Source organism: Mustelus asterias, chromosome 5 (genome assembly GCF_964213995.1).
Source record: "Mustelus asterias chromosome 5, sMusAst1.hap1.1, whole genome shotgun sequence".
In the NCBI taxonomy this organism is placed as follows: Eukaryota; Metazoa; Chordata; class Chondrichthyes; order Carcharhiniformes; family Triakidae; genus Mustelus; species Mustelus asterias.
In genome coordinates this window covers 86138440-86157258 of record NC_135805.1, presented here as the reverse complement: position 1 = coordinate 86157258, position 18819 = coordinate 86138440, and the positions used below count along the sequence as shown (strand labels likewise).

The 18819-nt window shown below is 40.1% G+C and overlaps 1 protein-coding gene across 2 annotated transcripts in view; it reads left to right on the top strand.

The window, feature by feature from the left end:
* Positions 1-18819, top strand: part of ift172 (intraflagellar transport 172) — a 109257-nt gene that overhangs the window by 70456 nt on the left and 19982 nt on the right. The window contains exons 31-40 of one of the 2 annotated variants that reach the window (XM_078212954.1): positions 1320-1413; positions 2114-2178; positions 2267-2447; positions 3285-3394; positions 4477-4606; positions 7362-7460; positions 11764-11873; positions 14548-14611; positions 16849-16935; positions 17503-17619. In XM_078212954.1, the coding sequence (XP_078069080.1) occupies positions 1320-1413; positions 2114-2178; positions 2267-2447; positions 3285-3394; positions 4477-4606; positions 7362-7460; positions 11764-11873; positions 14548-14611; positions 16849-16935; positions 17503-17619 (1057 nt within the window). The remainder of the gene's footprint in view (positions 1-1319; positions 1414-2113; positions 2179-2266; positions 2448-3284; positions 3395-4476; positions 4607-7361; positions 7461-11763; positions 11874-14547; positions 14612-16848; positions 16936-17502; positions 17620-18819) is intronic. The other variant, XM_078212955.1, reaches the window with a different exon arrangement.

Sequence of the window (18819 nt, the reverse complement as noted above, 5' to 3'; positions counted from 1 at the left end):
TTCTACGAAAAATCATGAGGCTTTGGAGCAAAGTGCTCTTGATAATTGGTAAACACATTTTCACATGCAGGTCACTTGGGCAACCTATCCTCCTTTTAGAAGCAGGACCAGTGAGATCTGGGTTGCAAGGCACTTCCCTAAGGGAAGATGCCTCTTGACACTCTGCTCAAGAACTGTTGACCTAGAAATTCCTTCTGATTATGCACAGTTCTGTGTATCACCATGTGTGACTCCCTCTGACATATACTCAGGAGGTATCAGAATGCATGGGTGGGATTTTCTGACAGCGCTCGCCCCAAAACCTCAGAATCCCGCCTGAGGTCAACAGACCTTTCCATGGTTCGCCCCTTGCCCGCTATGATTCCCGTGGTGGGCGGAACAGGAAAATTCACCCCTATGTCTTTGAGCTGATATTTGTTTGGAAGAGGGAGAATGTAATGCAATGATGAGAGAACAGGATAGATGTCCAATGAAATTTAATGCGTAGGATGTGAGCGATTGTATTTTGAGAGGAGAAATAAGTGAAGAAATCTACACAAAAGGGCAAAACTTTAAAACTGAACAGTGGGGCAGAGTGAGTTCGAGCTTAAATATGTAAACCTAAGAATAGAAGAATGAGTTGATAAAGATGTGCTTTTATGAAAAAAAGGAATATGGAATTCTATGTTTTACAGATGAAGGCACCGAGTATAAAAGCAAAGTGGCTTATACAAATTATTGGTTAGACAGCAGTTAGAATATTGTGCTCTCTTTTGGGTGCTTTCAGCGAAATGATAGGGTGGAAAAGGTGCAAAAGAGATTCAGTCCAATGCCAGGAATAAGAGGCTTCAGTTATGAGGAGAAATGAGCAAAACTGGATTACTTTCATTAGGGCAAAGATGCTTAAGAGGAGATCCATTAAAGCTGTTCAGTATTGTCAGGTTTTGATGAGGTGAATTGTAGGTAGAGGCTGTGAATTTATATAAATTTAAAGATCATCAAAGAGAGGTCAGAAGATTTTTTTAATGTAATAGGTTATTGGGATTGGAAATGCCCAACCAAAAATAGTGGTGAAATCAGAATCCATAATCACATATACAAGGACAGTGAATAAATATTTGAAAAAAGCACACAAAATAAGTATGGGGGAAATGGGATTAAGTCGCTAGCTCTTTCAAAAAGCCAGCACAGATGTGATAAACATAATAACCTGTGCTGTAAATTTCTGTGATTCCAAAATTCAGCTTATTTATTGCAATTAATAGTTTTTATGGAATATCAAGAAACCATGCAGATACATGTGCAATATTCACTTACACTATGGCAAAATTCTGTTTCAGCTCTTTCGACTTTGCTTTTGAACTGTCACGGTTGTCTATGAAAAATAAAATCCCAGATATACATCTCAAGCATGCTATGTATTTGGAAGATGAGGTAAATGGTGATTATTCTTTTCAGATATTCAATTAATTTCAGGACCACTAGCATAGCTGAGTCCCATTTGTGATTGTGTTTGTATATTTGTCAACATGGCGATATGGTATAAAGGGTTTGATCTAGTGCTGTAAATCAGTTGGTTGAATAAAGTTTTGTAATTTCTGTCAGATAAGATTACAAAGAGATTTTAAAAGTCCCAAGTTATTTAACATTAACATTTAATTGCTGTCTTTTTCCTGTTTTTTGAAGTTTGTTGACACATGGGTACTAGGAATTGGGCATGGTTTATCTATGATTAATGTGCTAATAACTTATTAGCCATTGGTGAGAGGAAACCAACATCCCTTTATTTTTATTTCTGGGTTAAATCCACATCTTAGTACCAGAACTATGGTACTTGCAGTTTATTGGTGTTTTTCTTAAACTTTTGATCATATAGCATCAGAAACTATTGTTGTGGAAATAAATTGAAAGCATATGAAACCAGTGTAATAGGAAGGAAGCAAAGAGGTATTCCATTTTCCTTTCTTATCTACAGACCAATCAACCATTTCAAAAATAGTTACAAATCTGGTACAAATGAACGGAAACACTTCATTTGAAGAAATGATAAACTGATAAATGCAGGAACATACTGAAGGAATGTTAATTTCTGCCAATTTTTCAATGCTAAATTTATCATATTTCATGATTGTAGGGTAAATTTCAAGAGGCTGAAATTGAATTTGTTAAAGCAGGAAAGTCGAAGGAGGCTGTCCTCATGTGAGTCTTTTCTTTTGTTGGATAACTGATTATGTAAACTGATATTTATACTTTTCTGTAGTTTTAACATTCAGTTTACTTTTGAAAGGTATGTACATAATCAGGATTGGGATGCAGCCCAAAGGGTGGCGGAGGCTCATGACTCAGACAGTGTAGCTGATGTTCTGGTTGGCCAGGCACGCTTTGCCTTTGACCTGAAGGAATATCAAAAGGCTGAGGCTTTCCTTCTGCGGGCTCAAAGACCAGAATTGGCTGTCAAATATTACAAGGTCAGAATACTTTCTGTCGTCTCTGTTTTGTCATTGAAAACTGTATTGAAATATAGCTGGGAGTGCCAAGGGCTTATGACAGAGGTAACTCTGGAAGTCCCATTGGTAAAGGATAATGGGCAGGATTTTAAGGCCTCGCTCTGGCAACATCATAAAATCCTGCCCGAGGCCAATGGAGATTTTCCTTCTGGAAACCTCATCCGCCCCGTGTTTCATGTGTAAATATTCTTTCCTTAACTTAACTTTGAGAATTTAAGATTCTGCATGTTTCCAGTGTGTGAAGAACTGGCACAAAGATTTATCCAGCAAACAGAAGGATGTGGCTTATTTAACAAAAAAAGGAAAGATTTGCATATAAAAAAAGTATTTTTCCTGACTACAGGATGCTCCAAAGTGCTTTGCAGCCAGTGAAGTATTTTTGAAGTGTAGTTACTGTTATAAATTGGTGACAGCCAATTTGTGAATTGCAAGTTCCCACAAACAGAAAAATGGTAATAGCCAGATAATCTGTTGTTTTTTGGGAGTCTCATTGAGAAATAAATAGTCATCCAGCTCTTAGAATAGAGGATGGGATCTTTTACATCCAGTTGAGAAGACAGGCAGGGCCTCACTTGAACATTGCATCTGAAAGATGGCACCTCCAACTGTGCAGCCCTCCCTCAGTATTGCACTGAAATGTCCCCCTAGACTTTTGTGCTCATTAGGGCTCGAGTCCACAACCTTCTGACTCCGAGACATTGGTGCTCCCAGCTGAACCACAGCTGAGACCAAAAATAAATAAAAACTGAAAATGGTATTTTCGAAGTGTTTGAACCATTTTTACTGAATTTGTTACAGGAAATCGCAATGTGGAGTGATGCAATTAGAATTTGTAAAGAATATATCCCTAACAAACTGGAACAACTCCAGGAAGAATATGAACAGGAAACAATTAAAAAGGGAACAAAGTGAGCAAATATCTTTATAAAGTGAAAATGTTTCTATTTGTAATTACAAAAATTATTACCAGTTTCATGGTTGTAAAAACAAATAAACAGGATATAATTGAGTATTGGGAAGAAGAATCCATAAAGTAGGATTTTTTTTTTTGCTATGCAAGTGTTGGTTATAAATGCCCTGAGAGGGAAAAATTAATGTTGTAATTTTTCCTTCTGGTTTTACTATCATCTATTGCTGATTGAATTGATAGTGATTTGTTTGAAGGCCTTTGGTAATGATACTCAGAACTGAGATATAAGTGAGAATAGTCATGGGAAACCCCACTACTGATATTTTTCTCTACCTTCCCTCATTTGACTCCACTTGATTTTTCCATTTCTACCTTTGGTTAAATGGTAAAGTAATTGAAAATATAAAACAGTCATAATATCTCATTGGATGCCCACCAGCTGCAGAAATCTTCAACAGTTCAGTAGCCGTATTAAGGTGAATCCTATCTGTGTCAAGTTGCCGAATGTTCCTAAACTGTCGAAGAAGCCCTTTGCCAGTGATCCTCCGCCTCATATATGTACAAGTGACTAGTTTGGTTCAAGCTGGAAATTATTCAGCAGGTAGCCTTCTGACTTGCCTACAGAATATTCAACATAAATAAGGTGTTATAAAATTTATAAAAAGTATAAAAATAACTACTTATAGAGTTAGCGTCTTTAGCAAGTTCTAGGATGAAGTTCCTGGTCCAGATTGCACCCTTGTAGACTTTGCATGCTTCTTAGGAACATGCATATTTCATAAAAGAATGCGTTGCCCATGCAGTGATTGTTCTTCATTATATATACTTCTTCACATACATGGTTCAATCAAGGAACTTGCTGGCAATTTTTATGATGAGCAGAAGTCGAAGTTGATGTAATTAATATATTTTACAAAATTATAAATGTATTGATTTTCTGCACTCGTTCACAACTCTATTATATGATTATGGAGCACAAGCAGCTTGTATCATGCCCTGTAAAGCATGTTTATTTAGGCGTTAACATATTTTCTATTTTGTTGATTTAACTTTTCTCGATTTCATAATTGTGCCTCACAGGGGAGTAGAAGGAATAGTTGAACAGGCCAGAGAATGGGAGCAATCTGGAGAATATGTCAGGGCTGTGGAATGTTACCTTAAAGTCAAAGAGACAAATAATCTGGCTCTGATGGAGAAGTGCTGGATGAAGGTGAGATATGTGCTTCAAATGTTGTATTTGCATCAAGGGGAACAACTCCTGCTTGAAGCGGGTCCAATAGTTATTTCCTTTCAAAATGTTCTCCAGGCGACCGGAAGCCTAATACCAGACCTCTAGTTGGCTACAAGTATCTTCCATGGAAAAATCATTACAGTGGTGAATGGCTGCTTTACTAATCACTAATACTAATTACTACAACAAATATCATTGGTTTTGAGACTTTTAAATTTTAAAGTACTCCCAGCAAGTGCAGAAAGCTTATCCACAATCATACAACTGCATTCTTTTTAGTACATTGTTCAGTTTGATGAATGAGTAGTTGTCTAACCACCAGAAATAGTCATTTACAACCCATTGAGTCCATGGCAGGAAACAAAATGAAAACCAACACCAAAAGTTATTTTAAACATTTCCTCAGGTGACATTGTCACTGTTTTAAAGGTTTACATGTATGTGGTAGATTTAAGATGTGTCACATTGTTGTAAAGTGCAGTAATCACAGAAGCTAAGTAACTGAAATTAATGAGCATGACCCATTGGATGGAATTCAGCAGGCCTGTTCACCATGGGTGCAAATACTGTAATGGCTGCAAAATCTCATGAGAGGGTCATGATGGGATCAGTGCCGGCAAGATTTCAGCACACGATCACCCAAAAAGGTGAACCTGAGTTACATGATTTTAAGCACATTTAATGTCATTAAACGGCTTTACGCCGTAGTATGGGTGTGACATCACGCCAGCATGAAATGGGGGTGGGCAGGCGGTGGGGTCTTTAACTTTGTGTTCAGGGCAGCCTTTAGAAAACCCTCCAGTTGGCTGTGTGATCGTTGCCAGCACTCTGATATTACAGAGTGCTGTTAAATCAGGCAAGAAAGGGCATCCAAGAAACTGGTGCGTTTCCCACAGCTTTTCTCTCTGTGCAGTTTTGGCATAATTCTGCCCATTAATTCTAACATGGTCAATCACTTCATCAGAAAGAGAAGGACGGAAAGGAATAGTGATGGCAACCGAATAATTTAAACTTAATTGTTCACTGATGATGTTTGATTTACTCAGTGGGCCCAATTTTACCATCGCGTTGCATCCGTTTTCGGGCGCAAAAACTTGGTAAAGTCAGGCGAGTAGTGCGATCCGCGCCCGTCTCCGTGCTGGTTCCCCCCCTTTACCAAGGCTCGAAAATGGCCACGATCGGGACGCGCCCAAAATGGGCATGACAGCCATTTAAATGTATTTGCATGCATTTAAATTGACTTAATGAGCTGCACGCCCAATTTTACTGACACTCCCCCTTTACCACCACGTTCACCCATTTGGAATCGGTGCGAAACAGACATGCTCCATATAAGTTCAATTCGGATGCTCCATCAGTGAGGGTTAGTGAGGAGGTAAGTGCCGAGCGTCCGCTTGCTCTCTGCCTGTGATCAGTAGGGGGGGGGGGGGGGAAAGGGGGTTCCTCTGCCACTCTACCTGAGATCAGTGGGGTGGGGGAAGAAGATGGGTCCATTGCCACTCTGCCTGTGATCAGTGGTGGGGAAGGGGGGTCCGCTGCCACTCTTCCTGAGATCGGTGGGGGGGGAGATGGGTCCACTGTCATTCTGCCTATGATCAGTGGGGGGGGGGGGAAGAGGGGTCCCTTGCCACTACACCCGAGATCAGTGGGGGTAGATGTGGGGTCCTCTGCCATTCTGCCTGAGATCGGTGGGGGGGGAAGGGGGAGGGTGGATCGTTTTGCCTGAGATCAGTGGGGGCGGGGGGGGGGAGGGTGGATCATTTTGCCCGAGATCAGTGGGGGGGGGGGGGGGGGGGGGGCTGCAATCAATCTGGGTGGCAGAGGGGGTGGGGGGATAAGGGGGTTAGTAATGTTGGGGGGGTAGGGCAAATTCTGTGGGGGCCAGGGGGAAGCACTAACCGCCCTGGGAGAGATGTGGCAGGGGAGCGGCATTCTATCTTTTTTTTCTGCAAATGCGCAGTTGGAGGCGCTGATCGGAACTGTAGGGTTTCGGGTGCGTTAAGCCCCGCCCACAGGCTTGTGCAGCGCGATTTGGACTCTCTGATATTTTTGCAGGCAGAGTACCTCAGAATGGGTCTAAAAGTCGGATCTGAAACATAGAAATCATAGAAACCCTACAGTGCAGAAGGAGGCCATTCGGCCCATCGAGTCTGCACCGACCACAATCCCACCCAGACCCTACCCCCACATATTTTACCCGCTAATCCCTCTAACCTACATATCCCAGGACTCTAAGGGGCAATTTTTTAACCTGGCCAATCAACCTAACCCGCACATCTTTGGACTGTGGGAGGAAACCGGAGCACCCAGAGGAAACCCACGCAGACACGAGGAAAATGTGCAAACTCCACACAGACAGTGACCCGAGCCGGGAATCGAACCCAGGACCCTGGAGCTGTGAAGCAGCAGTGCTAACCACTGTGCTACCGTGCCGCCCAGTTTCAAGTCCATCCAGCACTTAGAATCAAAATGGTAAAATAGGGCCCAGTGTTTCCAATCTTTTCTACTTTGTTTCAGCTTTAGAGCATTTACAATTTTTTTTTTTTGACTATCCCTTTTACTTTTCAGTTTCTGAAGTAATGAATCTGTCCGAATTTCTTGCCTGGCTATTTATGTAGCAAAATATTGTGAAGTTATAAGTCTAAAGTCTGTGCCTGACTATCTTTCATATTTTTGGAGTGTAATATTTTTCACAAGGCCTCACACAAATATTAATGGGTTCTTTGCATTCCAGGCTGCTGAATTGTCCATCAAGTTCTTAAATCAAGAAAAAACGCTTGAGGTGATTCAGACACTTGGTCCTCGGCTGATTGAAATACAGAAATACAGTGCGGTATGGATTTGAATTAATCTAAATTATTTTGATTCTCTTATACATGCTGAAGTAACATTTCACTCAAATCAGAAAATGCTAGGAATGCTCAGTATATCTGTCAATATCTGAAAGAGAAAAGATAGGTTAGTATTTTGGATGGCATTCCTTCATTAGTAAGGACAAAGGATCTCTACATGAAACATTAACAGATTTTCTCTTTTAGATGCTAATAGGTCTCCATGTATCGGCATTTCCCTTTTCGGTTTCCATTGTAACCAACCCATCATTGGTATAATAGTACAATAGTGAGGATACTATATTAATAATCCAGAGAGTGAATGTTCGAATCCCATGTGAATTTGAACTGAGTTTTTTAAAAGGCTGGTATCAATAAAATTAACCTTAAAACTATGAAATTGTAACAAAAGCCTAACCAGTTAATTTATTTCCTTTAGGGAAGGAAAGGATTGATTCTGAAATGCCCTCTTGGCCTAACAAGCCACTCTGTTATATCAAACTGCTCAAGAGAGACAACTTAGGCTAGGCAATAAATGCTGGCCTTTCTAGCAACACTGTCATACCAAAAATGAGTAAAAAGAAATCTTGGTAGAAATTACATGATTTGGCAAATAGACAGATGCCCCCCTGATTATCAATGGTATGTGGTGATCTGCTAACAAAATAAGGATCGCTGCACTTAATGCACCTTTTGTTAATGGAATGCTTTGTGTTGGAGGTATTTCTCATGGGATTTCCTTCTCATTAGAACATAAGAACTAGGAGTAGGCTATTTGGCTCACCGAGCCATCTCCGTCCTTCAGTAAGATCAGGTTGACCTTTTCGTGGACTAAGCTCCACTTACCCGCCCGCTCACCATTCCTTAATTCCTTTACTGTTCAAGAATCTATCTTTGCATTAAAAACTGCATCACTGGGCAGGGACTTCCACAGATTCACAACCTTTTGGGTGAAGAAGTTCTTCCTCAACTCAGTCCTAAATCTGCTCCCTCTTACTTTGAGGCTGTGCCCCCTAGTTATAGTTTCACCCGCAAGTGGAAACAACCTCCCTGCTTCTATCTTTTCTATTCCCTTCATGATCTTGTACGTTTCTATAAGATCCCCCCTCATATCTCTAAATTCCAATGAGTATAGTTCCAGCCTACTCAGTCTCTCCTGATAAACCAACTCTCAACTCCGGAATCAACCTAGTGAATTTCCTCCACCCCTTCCAGTGCCAGTAAATCCTTTCTCAAGTAAGGAGACTAAAGCTGTCTGCAGTACTCCAGGTACGGCCTCACCAGCACCTTATACAGCTGCACCAAAACCTCCCTGTTTTTAAACTCCACCCCTTTAACAATGAAGGACAAAATTCCATTTGCCGCCTTAATTACCTGCTGTACCTGTAAACGTTTTGTGATTCATGCACAAGGACACCAAGGTCCCTCTGCACAGCAGCATGCTGCAATTTTTTACCATTTAAATAATAGTCCATTTTGCTGTTATTCCTACCAAAATGGATAACCTCACATTTACCAACATTGTACTCCATCTGCCAAAGCCTTACCCACTCACTTAAAATATCTAAATCCCTTTGCAGACTTTGTGTCCTCTGCACACTTTGCTCTACCACTCATCTTAGTGTCATCTGCGAACTTGAACACTACACTCGGTTGCCAACTCCAAATCATCTATGTAAATTGTAAACAATTGTGGTCCCAACACTGATCCCTGAGGCACACCACTAGTCACTGATCGGCAACCAGAAAGCACCCATTTATCCCCACTCTTTGCTTTCTGTTCGTTAACCAATTCTCTATCCATGCTAATACATTACCTGTAACACAGTGCACCTTTATCTTATGCAGCAATCTTTGGTGCGGCACCTTGTCGAATGCCTTCTGGAAACCCAGATACACCACATCCACTGGTTCCCCGATGTAATATTCTCAAAGAATTCCAGTAAATTAGTTAAACATGACCTTTTCGTGGACCCATGCTGCATCTTCCCAATGGGACAATTACTATCCACGTGTCTCGCTATTTCTTCCTTGATGATAAATTCAAGCATTTTCTCCACTACAGAAGTTAAGCTAACCAGCCTAGAGTTACCTGCCTTTTCTCTACCTCCCTTTTTAAACAATGGCGTCACATTTGCTGCTTTCCAATGTGCCGGAACTGCCCAGAGTCCAGCGAATTTTGATAAATTACGAGTACATTTGCTATTTCCCCCCGCCAACTCTTTTAGTACCCTGGGACGCATTCCATCCTCCTTTAACTTTGATTTCTTTTTTTATATAGCATATCTTCACACCCACACTGTTTTCTACCCCTTGGGGAATAGTAAGGGGAACTGATGGAATGATTTCCGAGCTGATTATCAGCCCATTGAACCGCGTTGAACACTCCTTCCGTGAACTCTGATTGTTCAATAGTTTTGGTACATAGCAATATAACATGGTGTTAGAAAAAGAGACATCTGGATCAAATATCTTATCCTACTTTCACATCTTTATAAATCTATAAATTTAATTCATAGTATTTAGTCCAGACTGCAGTAGCTACTTTCTGTCTAAATTTGATTCTGTGCAAGCAGAGGTAATTTCAGGAAATACTAAATTAGATTATTAATTGGAGCATTATAAATTCTGATGTAGCAGATCTAGCACTAAATCAAAGCAATATCACCTTCAAGAGTTGAAAAATTATGATCAAAGTGATGCTCTAAAGAATAGGAAAAAGCTTTGAAAGTTGTTCTTGCTTTTGTGTAATTCATTGGCTAAGAGGTGTTCTGCTGATTTTAAAAGGGAAATGGGGAGAGATGTGAGCAGAATTTCACTCAGTACTTGCATCATCCTTCAGTATCCTGGCCTTCCTAAAAATGAAGGATTAACAAAAAATGTTTGGTTCAATTGACAGTCCACCAATTTTTAAGAAGAGGATTTTACCTGGAAAATGTAGTCAACACAGTTCTTGGACAATTCCAGAGAAATATCCTGTTCTTCTCCTTTAGCTGCAAATATGAAAGTAGAATATTAATAGTGTACGTTATGATAGGGAAACGTTACCATTTGTAGAATTAAATGTTGGTCATAGACATTACTTTTATTTTGATAAAACACTGTTGTAACCAAAGAAATCTTTAACTATAGCTGTCAAAATGTTTCCCTTTTAAAATCAAAAGAACATCTCTGGCCACTGAATTACATACAAGCAAGAACAACTTCCAAAGCCTCTTCTCTATTCTTTAAAATGCTACTTTGATCACAGGAACAGCTTCTTTTATATTCAAAAAGACTGTTAGGTAAACTCTTGACTGTGATATGTACCATAAAATCTTAAATAGAAATCAAGACATGTTTAAAATTTTTGACAAATCAAGTAGGGTGTAAAATTTGCATGAATTTATCACCAACCAACCCATTTTATGGGAAGTGTTTATCCTATTTCCCATAGGAAACTCTTTAATCCACCTGTAATTGTGCAGCATTATATGTGACATTTTAAAAATCAATAAAATATGAACTGCAATCAAACAATTTACAGAGAATTAAATGCAGTGAAACCTGTGCAACCACACATTCCCAAAAACTGGACTCTCAAATAAGTACAGACTGCCCCATGAAACTACAGGCAATTGCAGACTATGAACTACAGATAGTTTGGGAATTGCCAGATCCCTTTATAACTTAAAACAGGTATCCAGAATTGGGCACAATCCCAGGTAAGGACAATTAAAAAGAAGAAATACTGCAGGAGATGTGAACAGTCCCAGAGTATTTGGTTCATCCAGCTTACTAGGCATATGATTGGTATTTTGAAAATAAGGACACCTACAAACAAAGGACTCATGATGCAAGTTCGTTAGTTGGCCCTAATTTGCATGTGCCACTGTACACGACGTGGGGAAAACTTTGAGGCAAAAGCTGCATCTTCTGAAAGATCTATGTGCTCAGCCCAACTAACATAATTCTATCTCTTTTCCCCATGTATTTTTTAAAGTAGTTCCAGCATTTATTTCATTTTTTAACTATAATTATTTTTTAAAGTTTAAAAATTGGAATAAATATAATACCAAATAGCTACAATTTCAGTATCATATTCAACCAACTTGTGAATCCAATCAAACATCATGCATTTTGTATTTTTATCACTTGTGTGTAATTAGTTCAACTCTTTTTAAATGTGATATCACACTGGGAACTCTGGTCTCTTGCAAACTTAAGTTAATCAATATAATGCAACATATCATGAACCATTTTTCAGACAGTAATCTTGACAATTATTGTTATTTAATTATATTGTGATGCTGTGATTTTTTCCAGGCAGCTGAATTGTACCTTAATCTGGATCTCATTAAAGAAGCCATTGACTGTTTCATAGGAGGGGAAGAATGGAACAAAGCCAAACGTGTAGCAAAGGAGCTTGATCCCAGGTAACAACTTTCTAAGTTGCCATATATCAGCCCAGAGTACTCTAGACTGATCAGAAGACAATAATCTCATCAAGAGGTTCAGTTTAATGAAATAAACCACTTCTCGATTTTATGGCAATTGATTATAAATAAGTAGAAGTCTTTCCCTTGAGAGCAAAGTTCAATTAGGTTGATATTCATCTGAGTTCAGAGATAAGATTACATCTATTAAATTCTGTAATCCACAGCTATCCCATTAAGTGAGGCTTAAGATTGTAGAAAATATTAAAATGTTTTCATGTTGTATATTATGGAGTTTGAATTAACAGATTTGTAGCACTTTGAGCCTGATATTTTGTGCTTTTTTCAATGAGTAGAAATGTTGTGGAGCCATACAGACACGATACTCCATATAGTTATTGATCTGCAGTACCCACATAGAAGACAACATTTTAATGAGATCTTAAAAAATATATATATATAAGTCTGGTCCAAATTCATATCAACAAATAGTGCATTATTTTTGAAACACATTCTCCATTTCTTTCTATTGTCTTTTACATTTGTTATTTGGTTTTCCAACGTTTGTTTATCTTGTTGATCCCATAAATCTCAGTGGTATCTTGTATTTTAAGCTATATGTTTAAATTGGACAATAACTTACAAAATAGTGTATTTCTTTTTCTCTGCAACAGTTATTGTTACCAGCTTTTTAATTTTCAAATATTGTCCCTTGGAAAGCAAAAAGAAAAATACATGCTGTATATATTCCAAATTTTAACTTTTTACTGGAATTCTGACTTTAATGTATTTCTGTATTGCTGCATAGAAGCGTTGTACTAAATTCAACTTTTGTTATTATCACATATATTGGGATACAGTACAAGGTACTGTTTCTTGTGCAATGCAGACAAAACATACCGTTCATAGAGTACATAGGGGAGAAGGAAAGGATAGAGTGCAGAATATAGTGTTGCAGTTACAGGTAAGGTGAAGAGAAAGATCAGCTTAATAGAAGAATTAGAGGTCAGTTTTAAGAGCGCAGAACAGGAATAAGAGATGGAATTAGAGGGTATGCTGGGGATACCTCACAAGGAGTCGCCACGCAAGGATTGATGTATACTTTGTTCTTGCTTATGGGAGCTAAATGCAGTCCAGGAATTCACCAAGGGTCCTGAGGCAGTACCTTCTAAACCACAACCACCACCATCTTGATAGAAAGGCAAGGGCAGCAAACAGATGGGAACGCCACCACTTGAAAGTTCCTCTCCAGGTCACACATCATCCTGACTTGGAAATATATCGCTGTTCACTGTTGCTAGGTCAAAATCCCAGAACTCCCTCCTTAACAGCACTGTGAGTGTGCGTACACCACATAGATTGCCCCAGTTGAAGAAAGCAAATCACCACCACCAGGGCAATTAAGGATGGGCAATAAATGTTGGCCTAGCCAATGATGCCCACATCCCATGAATGAATTTTATAAAAAAATACAAGCTGGTCAAAAAAGGTTTTCAAAAACTTAGCTTAATCCTGAAGGTAGTTTATTTTTGTAACTGTATCAATATATTAAAATAAATGAAGGTTACATATTTGGAGTATTGTGAGCAGTTTTGGATCCTGTATCTAAGGAAGGCTGTGCTGGTCTTGGAATGGGTCCAGAGGAAGTTCACAAGAATGATCCCTGGAATGAAGAGCTTGTCGTATGAGGAACAGTTGAGGACTCTGGGTCTGGAGTCGTTGGAGTTTAGAAGGATGAGGGGGGGGATCTCATTGAAACTCACAGGATACTGCAAGGCCTGGATAGCGTGGACGTGGAGAGGATGTTTCCACTAGTAGGAAAACCTAGAACCAGAGGGCACAATCTCAGGCTAAAGGGATGATCCTTTAAAACAGAGATGAGGAGGAATTTCTTCAGCCAGAGAGCGGTGAATCTGTGGAACTCTTTGCCGCAGAAGGCTGTGGAGGCCAGGTCACTGAGTGTCTTTAAGACAGAGAAAGGTAGGTTCTTGATTGATAAGGGGATCAGGGGTTATGGGGAAAAGGCAGGAGAATGGAGATGAGAAAAAAAGCAGCCATGATTGAATGGCGGAGCAGACTCGATGGGCCGAGTGGCCTAATTCTGCTCCTATGTCTTATGGTCTTACATATTTTTCTACAAAAGTGCCTTTGGCTCCACTGAGCCACCAGAGTTTACAGACTGAAGTTCCACTCTAAGACTGGAACACGTAAGGGGGAAAAATTTGTTTGCATAGTATTGCTACTGGTGGTGCTTTGCTCACAATATCAATTTCCCCATGAGCAGACAATGCTGCAGGCCATGCAGGTTGTGGCCCACTGTCTGCACCCAGGGAACCAACATAGTCTGTGTATTGCTGCTTTGAACCGGAGCTACACAAACAAATGTAGCCCCCAACATCTAGAAAGCTGAAGGGAACGCTACATTGTCAAAGCTGTTATTTTCAGTTTGTTCACGCAAACGTAAAAATACCATCAGAGTTTGCTTTGTGTCCAATTGACCCCTCCCCTTCGATTTTCAGACATTTAATTGTAATTAATGAAGCTGTGCTCTGTGAAAATTGGCTGTTGCATTTATATACAAAACACCAGTGACTACACTTTAAAGGCCAATCATTCTTTGTGAATTCTTTGGGTCACTTTAAAAGTACTTTCTTTCTTGCATCATTTTATCCAGATATGAAGACTACGTTGATCAATGCTATAAGGAACATTTGAAAAATCAAGGCAAAGTGGATTCAGTAAGAATTTCATTTTGATTTGCGAAGAAAACTGGCATGACATTGCTTATTATTGGACATCATCTGTATCTTTGTTTTATGTCTAACTACCTGAGAAATATTTGCTTCGAAGGTTAGAACTGGAGTCTGAATTTTTTTTGAGAAAGCAGTTTTAAAAATGTTAATGAAGAGATTTGAAGAAATATGTATATTTAGTAAGTGTTTAAGATTTTAATTCCTTCCCCACACCATGGGGCCAGTTTAACAAAAAATTGTGATCCCAGCAAGGAAAATTGCCTCTTATGAATACATATCAAGAAATTGCTGAGGCAATCTTATTGAAATATGCAAGATTCTTGGAGGGCATAATTTTGTTTATTTATTAGTGTCACAAGTAGGCTTACATTCACACTGCAATGAAGTTACTGTGAAAACCTCCTAGTCTGCATACTCCACACCTGTACGGGTACACTGAGGGAGAATTTAGCATGGCCAATGCACCTAACAGCACGTCCTTCGGACTGTGGGAGGAAACCTGAGCACCTGGAGGAAACCCATGCAGACATGGGGAGAATGTGCAAACTCCACACAGACAGTGACCCAAGCTGGGAATCGAACCCGGGTCCCTGGCGCTGTGCCACCTTTGGGGGGTGGCGGGGGGGGTTGTTGTGGTGGGGTTGCAGGGGGAGGTAGCCTCTGAGAGATTGTTTCTGCTTTTTGGAGATCTGAACCATGGGGGCACAGCCTCAGGATAAGGGGCTGATCATTTAAGACTGAAATGAGGCGAAATTACTTCACTCAAAGGATTGTGAATCTTTAGAATTCTGTTCCTCCAAGGGTTGTGGATGTTCCATCGTTGAATATACTTAAGGCTGGGATAGACAAATATTTGGTTTCTATGACTGGAGGGATATAGGGAGTGGGTGGGAAAATAGAGTTGAAGTCAAAGATCAGCCGTCGTTGTATTGAATGGCGGAGCGGGTTTGCAGGCTGTATGGGCATCTACTGCTCTAATTTCTTGTGTTTTTGAGTGAGTGAGCAGTGGTGCGTGTGGAGGGTCTGGTGGGTTGAGCCATGCTGTCAATCACCAAGTTACACCAGAGCTTAAACAATGCAACAATTCTGGGGTAGATATCTGCTTAAGTAGCATATATGTAGACAAAGTCACTGACCTTGAATTCAAGGTTGGACATTTGCAGAGTGTCCCTGGCAGCACAAATGTGGAGATGCCGGCGTTGGACTGGGGTAAGCACAGTAAGAAATCTCACAACACCAGGTTAAAGTCCAGCAAGTTTATTTGGTAGCACAAACCACAAGCTTTCGGAGTGCTGCTCCTTCATCAGGTGAATGGGAGTTGTGTTCACAAACAGGGCATATAAAGACACAAACTCAATTTACAAGATAATGGTTGGTCCAACCATTATCTTGTAAATTGAGTTTGTGTCTTTATATGCCCTGTTTGTGAACACAACTCCCATTCACCTGATGAAGGAGCAGCACTCCGAAAGCTTGTGACTTGTGCTACCAAATAAACTTGTTGGACTTTAACCTGGTGTTGTGAGACTTCTTACAGCACAAATGTGCCCATGGGAAGTTTAATGTTTCCAGGTAATTACTATTCCTGTGCAGGCATCAGGACTTCTGATGGGTCCTAAATCAAAATGGTGGCAGACACCTCAGTAATTGCCATTGTTGGCATCAGAAGGTCTGGCCCCTGAGAACAGAAAACTATGTTGAGAATGCTGCAGCTTCCCAGTACACATAACCAAGGGCTAATTCCCCTGCCATGAGTTCTTGGCAAAATGAATGGCTGGAGATCTGCACTAAGTATTCTGCCTGTGTTATTCTGTAGCTAAGAAGGAAATTGTGGGAAAGGTTTAGGTTTTACAGCACCATATCAAGAACACAGAAGGTAACAAACTTTTGGCAGCTCCATTTGATCATGGCAGGCCTGTTAAGGAACCAAATCATTACAATGCTTTGCTAGTATCCCTGCTAAAAGGTTACTTCAATTATAAAAGTTACACTTGAAAGTTGCACTCATTTTGATTTTAAAGAAATAATGACTAAAGCTAATATTAAGCATATTATCAGCACTGTAAGATGGGTTGAAGGGAAGTCAGCTTTATATGGACTGCTTTTGACTGGGATTATAGACTGGGCAGAAGTGAAATTAAGTCTGTTAACTTTACCTTTGTTTCATCCAGTTTCGATTGGTGGTCATTCCATATGATTCATATTTTTATTATTTTTTTCAGCTGGTTGGAGTGGATGTGATAGCTGCACTTGACATGTATGTTGAACGAGGACAATGGGACAAATGCATTGAAACTGCTAATAAGCAGGTAGAGCAGGAACAGTGTTTGAGATTATTTCCTATATTATTGATCAGAATTCCAGACATATGATTAGTATAACTTTTGCACCTTTGAATGTTTCTTAAATATTTTGAATTTTGTTTTAAAAATGAAAAGTGCTGGTTTGTTTATACAATGTTAAATTCTCTTTATGTAAATGAGTTTCAACTGAAGAAATTGGAAATATTGTATTGGGGATACAAAGAACACTGAAAGCGGCACATGTGCAATGGCGCCCTCTAGCTGTCAGCATTCAGCTTTCTGGAGAGAATAGATTCTGTCCACTCCTCCTCCTGGCGTGAATCACACTTTTCCTCTTTGTTTTGCACTAAGCGGCCTAAGGTAGTGTCTGAGAGTCCACTGAAAAAATGGGCATGATTCTCTCCTGTTTTCACGCTCGTTTGGCACTTAGAAATTTTTTGGTAAGATTGCCCCCAGAATGTTGAAGCCATGTATTTGTGTCAGCAAGTAAAATACTTTTCACTTTTCTATGTTGAATTTTCAATAGTTGTGACAGCATACTAAAATTTGCATGAACTGTCCTGTCTATTTTAGAATTACAAAATTCTCCACAAGTATGTGGCTCTATACGTGACACACCTTATCAAAGAAGGCCATTCAGAAAAGGCCTTAAATCTGTATGTTCAACACGGTGCTCCAGCTAATACACAAGTGAGTGAAATCACAGATTAATTATAGCAAATTTGTTCAACTTTCTTCTGGTGAGGTCCAAAGATGTGCGGGTTAGGTTGATTGGCCATGCTAAAATTGCCTTTAGTGTCCTGGGATGTGTAGGTTAGACGGATTAGTGGGTAAATATATGGGGGTAGGGCCTGGGTGGGATTGTGGTCGGTGCAGACTCGATGGGCCGAATGGCCTCTTTCTGTGCTGTAGGGTTTCTAAGATTTCTAAGAAAATAAATTATTTAAAGACTTCAACCCAGATAAATGCGTAGTGGTCCATTTTGGCAGGTCAAATGGGATGAAGGAGTACAATATAAAGGGAAAGACTCTTAATACGGTAGAGGATCAGAAGGACCTTGGGGTCCGGGTCCATAGGACTCTAAAATCGGCCCTGCAGGTGGAGGAGGTGGTTAAGAAGGCGTATGGTGTGCTGGCCTTTATCAATCGAGGGATTGAGTTTAGGAGTCCGGGGATAATGATGCAGCTATATAAGACCCTCATCAGACCCCACTTGGAATACTGTGCTCAGTTCTGGTCGCCTCATTACAGGAAGGATGTGGAAAAGATTGAAAGGTGCAGAGGAGATTTACAAGGATGTTGCCTGGATTGAGTGGCATGTCTTAAGAGGATAGGCTGAAGGAGCTCGGTCTTTTCTCCTTGGAGAGACGTAGGATGAGAGGAGACCTAATAGAGGTATATAAGATGTTGAGAGGCATAGATCGGGCGGACTCTCAGAGGCGTTTTCCCAGGGTGGAAATGGCTGCTACGAGAGGACACAGGTTTAAGATGCTGGGGGGTAGGTACAGGGGAAATGTTAGGGGTAAGTTTTTCACACAGAGGGTGGTGGGCGAGTGGAATCGGCTGCCATCGGTGGTGGTGGAGGCAAACTCAGTCGGGTCTTTTAAGAGACTCCTGGATGAGTACATGGGACTTAATAGGATGGAGGGTTATAGGTAGGCCGAGAAGGTAAGGATATGTTCGGCATAACTTGTGGGGCCGAAGGGCTTGTTTTGTGCTGTAGTTTTCTATGTTTCTATGAGGTGTTACCGATTGAATGTGAATAGTGAATGTCATTAGATATTCTGCTAGGCTAAACTAATTATATTAAGGGATTTGATGTCCTGTACCAATGTGTGAACACCCTACTTTAAAAAGTTTGTGCCAATGAATGAATACTATGGAACTCTGT